This window comes from Rhopalosiphum padi, chromosome 1, assembly GCF_020882245.1.
Source record: "Rhopalosiphum padi isolate XX-2018 chromosome 1, ASM2088224v1, whole genome shotgun sequence".
Classification (NCBI taxonomy): Eukaryota; Metazoa; Arthropoda; class Insecta; order Hemiptera; family Aphididae; genus Rhopalosiphum; species Rhopalosiphum padi.
In genome coordinates this window covers 26,256,558-26,274,899 of record NC_083597.1, presented here as the reverse complement: position 1 = coordinate 26,274,899, position 18,342 = coordinate 26,256,558, and the positions used below count along the sequence as shown (strand labels likewise).

The window sequence follows — 18,342 nt, the reverse complement described above, 5'->3', positions numbered from 1 at the left end:
ATATATACATATTGGAGAAGGCGATACTGTGAGTATTAAATAAAATGAAAATAATTAAGAGTAATCAAGTGAATTTATTTTATATTTTTACATAATTTTTCAAATAAATAACAATATTATAAAATTGAGTGGAGTTATATTGCTTATTGCATTTGAAAAAACAACTAGAAGTTCAGAATGAATATTCAACGTAAAATATTTTTGGCGCTAAATTTAAGTCCAAATCGTTCATCTTCATTAATAAATTATTAAAGGCATCTACATAAATTTGTTTTGTTTTTCCCGTTAGTAAAAAAAAGTAATATTCTATAGTTATGATTTTGAACACAGTAAATAACTTTATGGTTACTGTTTAATTATGTCTTAATTATTCCAGATTAATATAGTAATGCTTATAAATTTGAGCTACAAAAAAACCGATACGTATTTAAATCTGTGAAGCAGACCACGATACGCTACAATAGGCCCAGTTTATTGAAATACTTACTCGGTTATAAAAATGTTTCAATTTAATAAATAATCAATTGTAATAACTAATAACCATATCATAGAGCATTTCTATATATGAGTTTTTTAAAAAAAGTTTAAGTTGTGCACGTAAGCGCATAATAAATTATTAACTTGTCGGTAGACGGCATGCAATTAGGACAGACCCCTTTAAGAAATGACATGCAATTTGGATGAAGCCTCTAAGTATAATAGTTATCTCACTCGTCGTTAATTTTGTCATAAGCGTTTACCCATAAGTTTAAATGTTTTACGGCTACAATGGTCCTTATTTTACCTACAATATTGTTTTTATGTCACTTAAGTTCCTGTGTTTATTTTAATTTAATAATTACAATAATATTAAGCTATAAAAATGTTCCACAAACACGTATTAATTTTGAATTCATCGTAATTATTGTAATTTTGTTTTAGAAATTTAATGAAAAAGTGCAAAAACACCAATGTCATAATTTGAAAAAAAATAAGAGCTTTGATCAAAAGAAACGACTTATATCAACGTACGTATCATCTGTAATTGGTGCTCTACAGTGTTTAGAACAACAGTTATTTAATATAATGGATCAAGCCGAACAGTCTTCCACCAACTCTATGATCCAAGTGGTCGGTCAATTAAACAGTTTCATAGAAGTAAGGATTATATTTTAATATGTGTCCTACAGTATTTTCGATTTAAGTATAGAACGATACTGCGACAATTGGAACATTTTCTCCCGCGTGTGAATTTTTTCCTCACACATTAAATTCTTATGTGATTAATTTAAATTTTTGCATGTAATGATTTATATTATCGACTTAAAATTTAACACTTCCATGAAATTTATTCGAGGCTCTACTATACAGCAAAGCGGATTTTTGTTTTTTTTTTTAAAAAAAAACTTTAATATGCGCCCAAGTCCATTTATTTTAACTGGATCCCACACTCCTATTATCTTATAATTATACCTAAACAATATTATTATTTTATTTTTTTTATTTGTGGTTCCTTGACTGGGATGATGATTTTAGAAACTGCAAACCAAATTAAACATCGTGGATGTGCTGTTGAAAAACAATCAGTATTCGTCCACTGCAATGATGGATCACATTGCCGACATTGAAAGCATGCTGGACACGACCTATTACTTGGCGAAGAAAAAAATAACCAAACCGGCGATCCAGTTTAATTTCGATATTTTTAAAACTATCCAGCAGTGCGTGATTTTCAATATCGATATATCCGACCGTTACGTACTGGAATGCTCGCCGGACCTTTTGCCCGAATACACCCTAAGCGCGAAGATCGGATTGAATTCGGATGACAATAGTAAGACTTTCGACATTATCACTTCATATATAATTAGTAGAGATTTAGTCTAATTTTACGAATTCTCTTCCCTTATAGATATTTTAAAAATAACAATTTGTACTTCAAATTTTAATTTTTCAAAAGCGTATAATTGCGGGTGAAATTGGAACCGAGTGTCAAATTCTTTACTATAATATATAATTATTATAAATATATTTTAAACAATAAATTTCAAAATTATATTTAATGTTGTGCGCGTGGTTATTTAGATTTCATTCCTAATTTAGATAAGATCATTCTCAGTTTATAGTGTATCTGTACACAGTTCACTCTTATACAGTACTTCTATCTGACATATTCATCAGCTCACTATTCGATATGTGTATATTTGTGCCTTTTCATTTTTGCATACAAATATACGATAGACGTGTAAATAATAGTTTATTTTTGTTTATAATTCTTAATTTATTTCAATTATTTTCTTATTTCTTTTACACGTTGAATGTAGTGATAATTAGTTACATTATTTTATTACCATGATTATAACCAATATTCCCAAAGATATGAAAAAATATTAAATTTAGCATAAATTAAAATCACTTAGAAAAACCTATATATAAAAAAATCATGATTTAAAAAGAAAATAACATATTACATATTTTATAACGGTATAATTTACTATAAAATATAGGTACCTACACAAATAATCTAAAAACAAATTTTTAAATAAAATTATTTTAAAGGGTTTCTTGCTGACACAAGATTCATTGTTAAATACCTCTTCCAAATTGTATTATCTCTGGTAATGGTGTATTCTTGATTTAATAAATGTCTTTACAATTGTATACTTTTCTACACCAGCAAAAAATAGTTCCAAATAATCTTTAAATACTTTATAGTTATTACGTAAGAATAAACTTTAAAGGACTGAGTTTTATATTTTTGAGGCCAATTAGTACATACGAATTCTGAGCATGAGACAACCGTATTGAAGAATGTCACAACTCACAAATTAACTATATTAATAATTAATAACGTTAGAAATCACCAAATTAAAAAAAAACGATGAGGTTATAACTTGATACTAGTATACCTACTACATGTTCAATGTGTAAAAAAGTAATTAAATAATCAAAGTTTAAAGAATTATATACTATAAAATTAATAATTTTTTACATTATGTATATTGTATATTCGAATTTAAAAATAAAATGTTTTTCCTTCCGTTGGTAGGGTTAATGTCAAACACGACAGCTCGTTTTTATGGCCGAGTCCGCACTCCAGTACATTATGTTATCTATCTCAATGTTTATAACCTATTATAGAATCGTAGGTTTATCACATCCCATGTGGACGTTTACTGTATGTCTATGTATGATATTTGATAACGTTGTATGAAAATAAAAAAGATACGTAGTTCACACAATCATGGAGGGTATACCGCTGGCATATATAAACCGTATGCAATCGTATGACATTCGTGACAACGATATGAGGACTATAATTACAAAGTACTTTTAATTGAGATTTTTTAATCTATTTATAAAATTGTTGTTAACATTTCCAATATTAATCCCCCTGAAGGGTCTTAACTTAAGGTTTTTAACTTCCTCTTAAAAGTGCGTATCATGTGCATAATATTATATGTAAATATCAATTAAAATAATTTGATGTGGGGTAATCTATAAATTACGTGGCTAGGTAAGTATACGTTTTACTGATTTTTTTCGTTTTATAATATGTTATAGTGCTGGGCGAAAGACCGCCGTCGTCCGTTTCTAGCATGTTTTCCAGCAGCAGCAATTTTTCGGCCTTTTCTGGTGACACCAACTCCACTTCTGCTGACGCGATCGTCAATTCCGATAATGCGTTTGCTTCTAGTGATTCCACCTTTACTTCCATCGTCAACAGCCCGGTACAATCACAAGCCATCAAGGAGATCGTGAAAACCGAGGTCGTGCCCGTGATCGTGTCGCACGTCAACAGTCCGTCTGACTTCTTTTTGCAACTTGTCGCTAACAAGGCAGTATTAGATATCGTTAACGACGAACTGGACAAACACATGAAATCAGAACACGGTGCTGTACCGGTGGATCACGTTGAAATGAGTAAGTCTGCTTCCAAACGTCATCATGTTGTCGGATAGAGAAAACGTATATCAACAATTCTTATTATCCAAATAATTTTTTTTTAACCCGAGATACAAATGAGGAGGAATATGTAGAGTGGATATTTAGAGGTGGTATTTTGGTTGTTATTTGCAGGGTGTCGAAGACCCTACCTCTAACAGACTACAAACGACCAGTTAACAGTTAAAAAGTTCAAGATAAAATTATTAAAAATAATATTTTTCACTATAAATTACCCACATAATTGTTTTTACTAAAAAAAAAAAATGAATTTTTAAAAACAGCTTGTATTATTATTATATTAGATCATTCACATTATGTAAAGCGATCGAAAAAAATCCACCCATATCGTCCGCGACTGATCGCGCATTCGAACATACACCCTAGACGGCTAAAATTAAATACGTTGTTTTGACTGGTTCTATTCACACTAGATGAATGTTTGAAGCGTTTCGCACGAGATAATGATGATTTTGCGTGAATTTTAACCGCGTAAAATATTATAGTGTGTAAGCTTTATGTTTTAGCAAATAAAATTCGGGAATATTTAAAATCACATCGCGAACTATTCACCTAATATGTAAGGTTTTGTATTTAACTTTACCTTTAATAATAAACAGCAGTCATAAATACGTCTTTTTTTTACTCATATAATGTAATTGTAAAAAATGTTGTAGAAAAATCTATTATTAAACCAACCATTTACATCGTTAAAAGACAACCATTGTTCAAAGTCAATCAGAACCAGAGGTCCTTAAAATAAAATGCGTTCATTTTAACGTTTTAATATTTTTGGCTGATAATTTTTTTTTTTACCAATTTTGTGACATCATCTAAATTCATTACATTTATATTTAGACAACGCCTATTGTTATTATTATTTTAATCGAAATTTTCACAGTTACCCCTAGTGACTGATGATTAGTATAATTACTACTATAGAGTATAGGTATATTAATCTATCATAATCTTAAAAACTTCTAAATAATTCTATGTTTTTGCGTGTAGCGGAGTAAATATCAAGTTATTAATACAAAGCCCTGTCACAAGTATTAGCTCAAATAAACATTTAGGTTTTTTTTAGGAAATACACGACTTTTATAAGTCATGAATGTTCTTTTTGCATTCAGACTTTTTTTCTAATATTCAAACGGACTATTGTAATAATAGCTGCTTGATTTTTTTTAAAATATATTTTACCCTTCTAGTTGATTATCCAGGGAAATTTTAAAATTTTAATAGACATTTTACATAAACAAATATAATTGTGTAATTTTACCGAGTTACTAAATAATTGTAAATTAATTAAATCTATTAGCTAAAATTAAATATAAACTACCAGTCCTTAAAACATTTTATTTTGTTTTGTTACTTTGGTTATCCCAAATAGTTGGTTCATACTTTCACTGTCATAACAATTTTTATAACAAATTTCATGGGAAAAGGATTAATAATTGCTATACTGTATTATTTAAAAATATAAAATCTAAATTTAAAAATTTTCAAACTATTTTTGATTTTGTGGAGAATATATTTGAACGTTTAAATGGTTGAGGTGTGTAAAACAACTAATGTTTTACTCACATAAATTCCTTTAAATTTATCAGTTTAACTTAAACATTGACATACTAGATATATATATAAAATTAATTGAAATTGTTTACCTAATAACCGAACCTTCTGACTTAAATCAAAAAAATATTCATCACTCTTTATTAATATATAACATTATAGACGACTGTGATTTACTGACAATGTGTGTGTTTTACAGATAACACTATGTACGCTGTACAAACATCAACTGATGAATGGCACCGAGGTGTTGTTCTCCATTCCTACAACGAAGATGGTAAAAATTTGTTCAGAGTTCACTTTATTGATTATGGTTTCATGGAAACATTAACAGCCAGCAGGTAATTACTTTTTATTATGACTTATTAGTTAATTAAATTTTAATGGTTGTATTAATTCTTAGAAAAAAAACTAAAATTATTCAGAAAGAGGTTTAAACAAAAAATGCAAAAATGATGTTTCTTTATAAAATATGCATAGAGTATAGACCTTATACCTTAGTACAGTAGAGTCTCGTTAATCTGGTTAATGCTAATCCGGAAAATTTATATTTGTACTTTAGTACTCATGTTTAATGTTTTCTTTAATTTTCTATAAATTTGTATTGATATATGTACATATGTAATACATAATATATCACAATAATAACAATAATAAAGTGTAATGTAAAATTGTAAATCAATAAATTTTGAACCTGTATAAATAAGTCCGGAGTAGCGAGACTACTGTATAAGGTCTATGAAAATATGTTAACCAAATGTATGTTATTTAAACATGGATATTGAATTGGCTAACTTGACAAGTAACAGTTTTTAATTTAAGATGAAATAATTACGAACTCTCTTTTTACAACAATTTTATTATTTTTTATTTTATTTATAATAAAATTTATAGCACTTTCATATTTTGTGATACATTTTCAAATCATCGAAATTAAAATAAAATTAAAAATACAAAGTAATAGTAAATACTAAATAATAATGTCATGATCAAAAAAAATCTGCCAATGGCCATTTTTTTCATAAATAAGATAATATTGTAATTAAAATTGCTTATATTTTTTTACTTTGCAGAATTAGGAATGTGCCACTAAATGTGATTTCAATACCATCACTAGCCTTTAATTGTGCTTTGTATGATTTGAAACCAAAATCAACAACTGGATGGTCAAATGAAGCATACATATTATTCAATGATTTAATGTTAGCAAAAACTGGTTCATATTTTGTGTACCCTTTGGAATTAAAAGGTGAACGTATTGAAGTTGATGTAGTTTGGAATGAAAACTTTTATCCACTGTCCATACGTGATGCTTTGTTTTTTTTGGGATATGGTTCTTATGAGTATTATGTGAACAAAGCATTGGTGAGCGTTTTAAATTTTATTAAATTGTTAAATAATTTTTATTAGTTTTAAAATTATATTATTTTTAGCATGAACAACTTGTAAAAATGATAACATTGTCGGATAATTTAAAACTGGAAGAAAAAAAAAGATATACTGTAGTCTTGTGTCATGTCATTTCACCGACAGAGTTTTATATGCGAATAGTAATTATACATATATATTTGTATTAAATAAAAATTTTATTAATTTACATTTTGTTTTATAAATTATAGAATGATGATACTGCTCAATTAGAAGAAGTTATGAATACACTGAAAACAATATACGTACCTACTGCAAAAAATAAACATAAGAGCTATTTATTATATACGCCACAAATTGGTACTTAAATATTTTTATCATCTTGATTAAAACTAAACTTATAGTACTGTTACTATAAACTTAATATTTATTTTATTTTTAGGTATGGCAGTTGCAGCTAGATATTCTATTGACGGTCATTGGTATCGTGCAAAGATAACAAGTTTGCCTGAAGAGCGCTTGGTTACTGTTTTTTATATAGATTTTGGAAATTCAGAAACATTGCCATGGGATGAGTTAAGAGTACTTGATAAAGAACTCATTAAAACACCACCACTTGTACGTTTAACCACAGAATATAACCTTACTATTTAACCATACTATGTTATAATTTAAAATTATTTTAGAAATTTTTTTACTACATTTAGTTGATAAATTATAACTAATATGCATTATCATTAATATTATTATTTATTTGTAGACACAAATATGTATAATAATAATATTTATGTTAATCAACAATTAGATATTTTTAGTTTTACATATAAATAAAAAAAATAGGTCATCATTCAGAAATCCAATTTCTAATAGCACTTGTGTTTAGTATGTTAATCGAAGATCTTTAAATCAAATTATTACTGAAAATGATGTACTTTACTTACAATTTTTATTCATAGTATATACTTTATATAACTGTAAGCTTTATTAGAGTAAAAATAAATTATTATGACAAACTTTTTAACTTTATCAGTATAGTGTCATGATGTAGGTTCTACGTTAGTATTTTGTATTAAATCATTTAAAAAAAATTTTTTCTAATTATGTCAGTTGATGATTTAATGATAGTCAACTCCTAATAATTTGTAATATTATGTTTAAATATTTGTTTTAAATTTTATCGATGTTAACCACTAACACACAAATATTAACAAATTCATATATGTTCACACGTTTTCAATATGCTACTAAAGTTGAAGAGCTTAAGAGTATATTAATAAAATATATAATAACATTAATTATTTATCTTGAATCCTTCAGTCAATTATCAACTCTAATATCTTTTTTTCATTGATATCGAAATCTTAATGCTTTGTATTAAATTTTGTGACTATTTGTATGATTATTTTTGAACTGAAAAAATAGAATATGATATTTTTTATAAATTAATGCCCTTTGATATTAATTAATATTATAACAATATAAAAAAGTATTAAAATAAATAAATTGAAATGAGATAAGAAATTTTCATTGATTACACTCATCACATACACACAATAAATAAATTTCTATGATCAATAACATACTAAGACTCAAGTGCTTAGTTTTATAGCATTTAGTGTTTGATAATTTTTGATGTATCAATGTGTCTATTTGATAATGGATTATTGGTTTTTAAACTACCCATATGGAATAAATAATAAAATACCTATAATGCCTTTATAGTAATTGTATGTTTTTTCCAGGACTATCAAGTTATTAAATTTATTAACATTTATTAAAATTTGCATGCACATTGTAGGTTGGTGATAACTCAGTACTAAAATAAATTAATATAACTGTTATTACTCTATATAAAATGGTTATTATTTGTTCGAGTTCATCCTATTTTGCGTAAAAAATGACAAACCCTAAACTCATAATGGTTTTTTTTTTTTTTTTAGTTGCTTTCAATTGTATGTGTTTAAAATTTTGTTTTAATACCTTATTGTTTATAGGCAATAAAAGCATCATTGGCAGATGTTAATCCCGCTGTAGATGGTGTAGAATGCACAAAATGGAGTGACAATGCTTATGCTGCATTTTTAAAATTTTCAAAAGTTGATTATGCTGAGGATAACTTGATAGCTTTCATACATGAAGTTGATGGCGATACACATAAAATCATTTTATATAATCATACTTCAAGAACTGAGTTTTGCTTGAACAGTAAACTTGTATCTCAAGGATATGCTACAACAATGGATCCTGGATCATGTGTATTCAAGAAAACAAATACAAGAAAAATAAAGCAACCAATTTTACCTAAAAACTCTAGAAATGCAAGTAGAACTTTCCTTTAAAAATATGTTTATTAATGAATTATTTTCATAGTTCCGACTTTACTTTTTTCTCTAAAAAATTGGACTAAATCCCAATATAAGTAAGTCCATACCAAAATTCATATGCCTGGGACTTAACATCAAGTCAACCTGTGTATACTGGTTTATATTATGCACAGGAAATATAATTCTACGTAGGCTCATAAATTGGCGTTGTTTATATGGTGGAAATTAAACGGCTATAACAGTCCAAGCTCATTTAATGTGCACAAAACTGTTCTGTTCTCTTTCGAAAAAACCTTTATTAATTTATGTCTTTAAATTTAATTTAATTGCTTTCAGAAAGAAGTTGTATTACCAAACGATGACCCTTTATTATTTGTTAAGTCATGGTCAGTTACTGAAAATGAAAACCATGACTGGAAAAATAAGAAGTTAAAGAAATTTCCTGGTATCCCAATGTCAATCTTGAAAGTTGTCAGTCCTGATGAAATAATACTAAAAAAAGTGAATTTTAATACAGAGAAGTAAGTATATTACAATATATTGAAAAATTGGTTTACATTTAAATAATTGATGTTGTCACTACAGCTAATATTTAGATATATGATGGTTTAAAGATTTCGTGTTTTAATTTTTGTTCTCTATTTTATTTTATGTTTAATATATTTAAAACCAAAATTATTTTGGTATTTTCCTTTTACTGCCTTCTCAATATTGTTAAAAACTCAAAACATTTGACAAATATTAGTCGTGATGAAGTATTTTTGTCACTACCATTGAACATTATAAGAGAACAACACATCTATGTATGTAATGTCTTTGTCTTATAAATGTACAAAATAGCAAATAAGAATCAATTTAGTATTGGTATGTTAAAATATTATAGTGAATTAACTTCTGATCAAATTTAAATGATAGAATTTTTTTTTTGTTCTTTCATTTGTTTTTAGGATATTTTAAATTTAAATGAGTTATGAGTATGTAAATTGTAAAGTACATTAAGGGCCAGTTTTACCATCTCTGATTAAAGTTAATCATAGTTTAATCGGCTAAATTAAAATCTGTTATCAGTGATTAAGAGTAATCGGAGTTTAATCAGAGACGGTACAACTGGCCCTTAAAATGTATATAATATCCTTATAAAAATAATAATATTGTAAACAAATATTGTTATCAAGAAAACAGAAATATTCTTACTTTTGAGCTTGATAATTGATCAATTAATTAAAATATTTTAGCTAATAACACAAAATTGGTTTTACTGAACTTAAATTGATTATGTTTTAAATTTGTAAGACTGAGATAATAGATCTAGATATTCTCTCTTAAAAATATTGTTCATAAATGATTTAAGCTAATCTAACCAAATATATTATACACATATAACTGCTGATAGTGATTTAAAACATTATGCTGTAAATGCCTCATATTAAATGTATATTAAAATAAGTTGCTTTTTAATTATATTATTTTTATCTGATTTCAGATTGACTGAAAAAATAAACATAATCTATGCTAATAAAAAAAAAAACACACAAAAATTAGATTGGAAAATAAATGATTTATGTGCAATATTTATTAATAAGTATGGAAATTGGTATAGAGGAAAAGTTAAAAACATAGATATAATAAAACAAATGGTTACAGTAAGTTTTAATGTGTTGTTAGATTGGTATATTTACAAAATTAATTTCAAAAGTTAGTTAAATGTTGTTAAAAAGACAGTAATCTCATGAAAACCTAAAAAAATAAAAAAACAAATGTAAATAACATTATATACCAATAATTCATGTAAATACTTCATTTCATAAATTACATTTCCTTGTTCAAACTATGTAACAGTTTACGAAATTTAAATTTCAAGATAAAAAATAATATGCTACATTATGAGAAGAACCAATAATATTATATGTCAGTAGCTTTAAGTATAAACATTTATATCTTGTTTAAGAAGAGTATATAAATGGAATGTTGTCAAGTTGTTCTAGACTATGTGCAGACTCAACCTATCCTTAATGACTTCTGCTTATTTAAAAAATGAAAAAGTTGCTTAGGAATATTTTTTATTGACTGTTGAAATTATTTTTTTCTAAAAGATAATCAATTATTAATTTTAAAACTAAAATGTTTTGAATAATTAAAATTTTGTAGAAATCAAATGTTTAGTTTTGTAATTATTTGTTTTATTTATTATTTTTTCAGGTTTACTTATATGACTTAAATGAAACAATTGACAAAATATCTATCAAAACCTTACATATACTTGAAGAAAATTGTGCTAAAGAGAAATGTAGAATTCTGCATTGTGGTTTGAACAATTTAGTTCCATTAGGTGCTTCAGATGGAATTTGGCCTAAATTTAGTTGTGATCGTCTGATTGAAGAATTAAAAAAATATCCTGTAGTATATTTTTCAAGAATGAATGTAAACCCTCTAATTAATATTTACTATTAATTATGTATATTAATGTTGTTACATATTTTGTTTTACTTCTAGCCGAAGGCACACGATATTGCTTTAGGAGATATATGGGTTAGAGAAATAGCAATGCCACGAGCTTTGGAACCATTACGTGAACGTTGGATAAATATGAACAGATTTATGATAGAACAAGGTTTTGCTTTAAGTAATAAACAGTAAGTTATTTAAGCATTAATAATTTAACATAAAACTAAAATAATAACATAAAGCAATAATTATTTTAAAAATCTAAAAAGTTTATTATGATTCAAATAATACATTCTTTAGTTGTATAAAATTAATAATACTGAAGATCAATGTTTAAAAATTAATTCTCAACTCAGAGATCTTTTACTGCCAGTCAAAAAAAAACATTTATCGTCCACATTTTATATACTTTAACTGGCATTGAAAATTAAAAAAAACGCAGAAATCGATGCAGACGTGATACAAAATTATTATTTCATAGTTCATGTTCATTTTAAAAAAAAGATTAATTTCAATAGTTAATTAATATTTTATCATTATAATGACCAGACATTTTTTGCATAATTATTTCAAATATTTTTTAGTTTACTATAAAATTTTAATTTTATATTTTCTTTACTTTTCAGAGATAAAAAGGTAAGTAAACTTAAAGCAAAAATACATGTTAAGAAAACAAAAAAATAAACAAAAAAATTATTCATTTTAATATATTGTAACTAAACAATGGTTCAACTCAGATATCAAGGTTCGTGTTGATAAAAAAAAACATACAATTCATATTAAATAAACACTAAAGCTTAACAAATTTTTAACAATAATACATTAAGTTTTATAATTGTTACTCATTAAGTGTTCATATATGTATCTAAAAAAAAAACTTTATATTTTATGTTATACCATGTAAATTTATGATAAAAAAAATAATATTTAATAATTTAATTTATAAAATTGCGTATTTTATTCAACTTAAGATCCTTATCTGAATTAAAAAACAAAAATTAAAATGTATTATAAATTAAGGTGCTTAGGTGCTTAAAAAAATGTTATAATAGTGAATCTTATTGTTTTCTCTACCTTACAAATTCTTAACTTGCAACATTTTTATTGTATATTTTCAATATATTTTTGAGTAAATTTAATTATAATAACATTATCATTGGTAATTTTCAATTTGATGTTAGTTTAACAATAGAAGATACAGTATTTACAATTTAAAATATTGATTAAAACTAACCTGAAATCTTGATAATGTTATTTTTTAATTATAACAAATAAATTTACTCTAATATTACAAACAACCGTACTCAATTAAAGATTAATATTCAAAATCGACCATTTTATTACAATATTATGGTTTTAGTACACAACTTAAGAAAAAATGTTTTGAAACGTTATTTGTTACAAATGTTTTTCACTATGTTTTACTTTTCTACACCTACTTCTATTCAATATAACTCGCACCTCTATAAGTTTTCTTCTTTTAAAGTATTTATATACCTCTTATTTACCTTATACTTTTGTGGAGAGCTTGCCATCAAAATGTTTTCCAACAGGATGGTGAATATTCAGACTCTCAATCAGAATCAGAATTCAATTACTCTATTGTATCTAATGAAAATGATAAATGTGTTAACTCTTGGCTGCCTCCTGCCCGTTTGGTTAAATCTCAATTTAATGCTGTTGTGTCATATGTTGATGTGGAGTGTCACATCTACTTACAAAATTTGGATGATGGTATGAAAAAAAATAAAATTAAAATAATATTAATTTTAATTTTGTTATTATTATTGTTCCAGAAACTCCTCAATTATTACAACTTGTTTCAAGCGAATTAAATGAACTGTTTGCTAATAGCCAACCAGAACCAATAAATATGAAATGGAGTGAAGGACAATCAGTTATAGTTCAATACCATTTAGACAATATGTGGTACCGAGGAACGATATTAAAAGTTTGTATAATTTTTTTAATTAGTTAGTTTTTTTTTTTTTTTTATTTTATTTGTATAGCTAATTTTATTTTGTTTTTTAAAATTTTTTTTTTAATCTAAAAGCAATTAAAATTAAAACTATATTTACCATCAAATTTGTTCATATTCATCCTTTACTAATCAACCTTAAAAAGGTTACTACTGATTATACTAATTTTTATTTAAAACTACAAAACGATGAAATTTAACAATTATAATTCCATTTACCATTCTCAAGTTTATCTACGTTTTGAGATAAAATTAGACTGTATGAAATATTGACTTGGAAATAACATTAATGTCTACATTATTTTCAGGCAATTATGCATTTAGCAATAATTCCTAAGTAAGAGTAATGACGATATTCTGCCCTTTTTTTAATGGATAAAAAATATTTATTGAATTAGAAAAATAGGCTTAAGTTATAAAAATATAAAATCAACTATTTAAAATAGTGTGTCTCCTCTCTCCTTTCCCTAAAAAAATCCAAATATATGTAATCTTCCCCCGCCGAAATGAAAACCACTGTCAACAACATACGTTTAAACTCAGTAGTATGTCAGATGTCTATCATCGCCAGTATATTTTATTAATTAAAAGTTAGCTGATAATTCGGTTACATTTGAATTTGAATTTGAATAGTATAGGTTACCTTTATAAATATAAATCGCAACGTCAGATAACTTTTTTGTTGGTTGCATACAAATTGCGTCCCGTGGCAATATTTTCTTCTGAATTTTGTCCCAGTTATTTTTTGGGTCATACTAGTCAGTTGTTGTGCCCCAAATGGTTTTTTGATTACATACCAATTACATGATGTAAATTATATAAATTAAAACATTTTTTTTACGGGTAGGTTAAAAATATTTTTTTTTGCTTATTATATTATTAGTGTATTATTTTGTGCATGTATTTTGTAGTTGTAATAAACTAATAAATAAAAAGTATTATGGTGTCGCCGTGTCGGTAAAAATTTAAATGATAGCTATGAAAAAAATAATAAATTGGATTCTGTGCATTTATGTTGATTGAAAATCTGTTATTGTTTGTCTTAAAATTGTTCTTTATTAATTTGTATGGTATTACGGTAACCGTACTATGGTTGTTTAAATAAATGCTTCTTTGTCTTATATGAAGATAAGCTTATAACCTCTTCAGAGCATCAATGAACTGAAGAATGTTTAAAGTGACATTATAAAAAATTGGGTTTACCTTAGATTGAAAAGCTTCACAACATTAGTAGTTCGTGTAGTAGTATCCGAGTATTCTGCTCATAACTAAGACGGAAAATTAGATTCCGGTAAGTAGTATACAATATATATGTTGTTATTGTAAAATCAGTGAAGGTTGGATCTAACGGATGAATAAATCGTCTACAAAACAGTTGATCTCACGTTCTTAGGATGGAAAAACTGTAATCCAAAACAATAGTTCAAGTATTTATTTATATTTTTATGAATTTTATACTCAGGACTTAGGTTAGTTGCTTGTATTTTCCTACATCAACTTTGATCCAAATCAAATCAACATCCTTTCAGTTATAGAAGGCTAAACTGATAAAATAGCTAAATATATTGCCTTTTCAAAATATACAAAAACGGTTTTTCATAGGTTTTTGATTCCTTATCAGGAAGTAGAAAAATAATAGTGAGATATAATTACCATTTTGTCAACCATGAACGGTGAAGAATTGAGTAAAAATATTTGGGAAACTTTTGAAAGTTCCATCATTAAAAATTGCTTCACCATTGCTAAAAAAAGTTAAGTTAGTTTTAGTAGAAAATAATAAAATATTTGAATCCTTATAATTTACCAACAAAACGTTTTCATTGCGGTACGTTGATAAAAAAATTCGCTTAAATTGTCTAATTCTAATGAAGTATGCGATTCCTCCAAATTTGTAGGTCATTTAGGTAAAACGAGCGACTACTACGGATCATACGTACTATTATTTACATATTTTTTCTAATCAATTGTAAATCAAATGTAATTAACGTATCTACATCATGTGTAAGTAATTTGCTATTAATTATTTTACTTGATTTATCAGAAATATCGTTAAAAGCTTTTCAATTTATTATTCACAATTTTTGATGGCTTAATATTATTTTTCTTTGTAATGATTATATTCAATAACTTTTTTGACTTAGTCATTATTAGAATTTAATTTAATTCAAAATATACACGTTTTCTTACAATACAAACGTTCTATCGTACAATATTACTTTTTAAGTCATTTTTAAATTGAAATTAGTGCTCATCAACTTCACTCACCATAGTAAAAAGTTCAAAACAAGTAACATGCGTATAGAGTAATAATTAGTGAACCGTTAACACTAAACTGAGACAATAATTGTGTTTGTCTACATAACGTAACTACGTAACACACCAAGATTAAATGTGATCGTTTATATACTAAATCGGTAATACTAAATTAATTGATAATAATCAATAATCACACTGTTAAATATTTTAGATATCACAATTGGTACACAATTCAAACGTGCAATTAACATTATACATTTATAACTTTTTATATTAGACGAAATTTATAGCGTATTTATTACAATATTTATAACACATACGCACAGTAGCGTAGCTGGAACTCAATCTAGGAGGCGGGTATTTAAAAATTGTAATACACCACAAAATATCGAAAGGAATTAAACTTTTTCCAATTATTATTTTATAACCTACACAGGCTATAACCGTGATTAAAACATCACCAAAATAAATCCCAGGTGGGAGCATACAGCCATCATGGGCGCCCCACAGCTAATTTAGTTGGCAAATAATCCTGTACACTGTGCAGCATCATTTTAAATTTTTAACCCAATTCATTTATTTGTTTAAATAAAATTATTAACATTGTCTGCCAGTAGTAGATACTAAGGCAATTCCCTATAGTCATGGTTGTTAGTGTATATTATTAACAAAATATTTAATTTTTACGACATTACCTATATTGACTTTTAATGCCTTGTAAATTGTCATTAACGTTATTATCTGAATCATATCATTGACGGTAACATAAAAAATTATTATAATTATGTGATATCTATAATTAGTATGTACGAATAAACGACTGCGTTATAATTTATTGTTAAAATGTATGTTCCAGAAAGATGAAAAAGGAGAGTTCTCCGTACAGTTTTATGATTACGGCAATGTCGAGACATGTACGCACGAAAAACTCAGATCAACCTTGTACATGACCGACGTCCCACAACTGTGCGTCAAGGGATACTTTAGCACTATTTTACCGGTACGTGTACGATTTTTCGATTCGTAATTGAAGCCTTTGTCCAAGACAATCATCATACTAAATTATTCGATTGATTTAGATAACGAAAAGCAGGAAATGGCCGATATCGTCACTCGATTTTATACACAGTATGATTGTTGAAAAAACATGTGTAGTGGTTATTGACGAGAGTCGGACGACCGATGACATCTGTGCGGTAAGTCGTGTTTTTTCTGTACGTTTTGATATGTTTTGTATTTTAATGTAGGTAATTAGATAGGTTTTTTAACTAAGAATTATAGTAAAATGAATCTTCCCTTTATTTGATTAACAAATGATAAGTTTTAAATGGGAATACCGGACATAATTCATCGTAGAACTGGTTAACGATGAGATAGAAACAATTATGATTATGGGCATAATAGGTGCATTTTACGTAATACTTTAGGGTTTTATGAACTGTAAAGTGTATTGTATTTAAATAGTAACACGGAATATTTCAACCAAATTTATTTAGATTGAAAAGGGAATTTTAATTATTGAACACATGATGATTCTTTTGTTTGAGCTACTTATCATTTCAAAAACTATTAACATTTTTGAAAATATTTCTTGAATATAATTTAGTCGAATTAAACAAAGTATAAGCTTTTACTATTTTGGATGACGACATACATATAGTAGTAGGCAGACATTTTGCTGAGTATCCCCCGTACCACCTTTAAATGCTTATAACTCAAAAATTACTCAATCGAATTTCGATTTTTATGTATCGAAATATTCCGATAAAATATTCTGCCTCAGAATATAAAACAATAAAAAAATATTTAAAATAAATTTAATAGTTTCTGAAATAATGATAAATTTATTATAAAATAATCACCTTATATTATAATATTAATATTCATTCTGGGCCAACTTTTAAAATGATTTCCCTTTTGACGTGTACATAATGTTTTCCGATGTTTATCACGAATAATAATCTTTCTGTTATTTTTCTTGAACGTATTTTATTATAATATTGGTTTTGACTTTTCCTTCTGAAAACTATATATAACTATCTGTATCAGTTATACACTTATATTTCATGTTGATAAATATAATTTCCAATAAAAAAATGTTAATAGGTGTTGATTAAAATCTATTTGTCTTTAAAAATTGTATTATATAAATTGCATTAATTGCACTAAATGGATAAAAACAAAATTAGATTGGCTTAAAAGAAAGGTTGTACAACAATTATTGAAATGAATAGCGAGCAAAGTTCGGAGATTTCGGTGGTAATAAATTAGTAATTAACCACGATATACCTATAGTTGATATTTATTTCATAAATTAAAAAAATTAATTTCCTATAATAAATAATTTATTCCTCAATTTGCTTATTATAGTTAACAAAATCAATATCATATTCGTATATGTATATACCTAGTATAGAATTTTTAAAATGCGCTAAAATGTTGATCAAACATGGGCAGAAACCTCGGAACTATAAA

General features: G+C 26.1%; 1 protein-coding gene across 1 annotated transcript in view; it reads left to right on the top strand.

The window, feature by feature from the left end:
• LOC132917982 (uncharacterized) overlaps nucleotides 1-18,342 on the top strand; it is a 56,784-nt gene that overhangs the window by 33,529 nt on the left and 4,913 nt on the right. Inside the window, exons 8-25 of the mRNA XM_060979009.1 lie at nucleotides 922-1,137; nucleotides 1,516-1,813; nucleotides 3,544-3,903; nucleotides 5,696-5,837; nucleotides 6,570-6,861; nucleotides 6,930-7,046; nucleotides 7,116-7,224; nucleotides 7,307-7,482; nucleotides 8,859-9,182; nucleotides 9,525-9,709; nucleotides 10,672-10,831; nucleotides 11,388-11,609; nucleotides 11,682-11,821; nucleotides 12,260-12,269; nucleotides 13,187-13,367; nucleotides 13,430-13,584; nucleotides 16,724-16,867; nucleotides 16,947-17,063. Coding sequence (XP_060834992.1) covers nucleotides 922-1,137; nucleotides 1,516-1,813; nucleotides 3,544-3,903; nucleotides 5,696-5,837; nucleotides 6,570-6,861; nucleotides 6,930-7,046; nucleotides 7,116-7,224; nucleotides 7,307-7,482; nucleotides 8,859-9,182; nucleotides 9,525-9,709; nucleotides 10,672-10,831; nucleotides 11,388-11,609; nucleotides 11,682-11,821; nucleotides 12,260-12,269; nucleotides 13,187-13,367; nucleotides 13,430-13,584; nucleotides 16,724-16,867; nucleotides 16,947-17,063 — 3,348 coding nt within the window. The remainder of the gene's footprint in view (nucleotides 1-921; nucleotides 1,138-1,515; nucleotides 1,814-3,543; nucleotides 3,904-5,695; nucleotides 5,838-6,569; nucleotides 6,862-6,929; nucleotides 7,047-7,115; nucleotides 7,225-7,306; nucleotides 7,483-8,858; nucleotides 9,183-9,524; nucleotides 9,710-10,671; nucleotides 10,832-11,387; nucleotides 11,610-11,681; nucleotides 11,822-12,259; nucleotides 12,270-13,186; nucleotides 13,368-13,429; nucleotides 13,585-16,723; nucleotides 16,868-16,946; nucleotides 17,064-18,342) is intronic.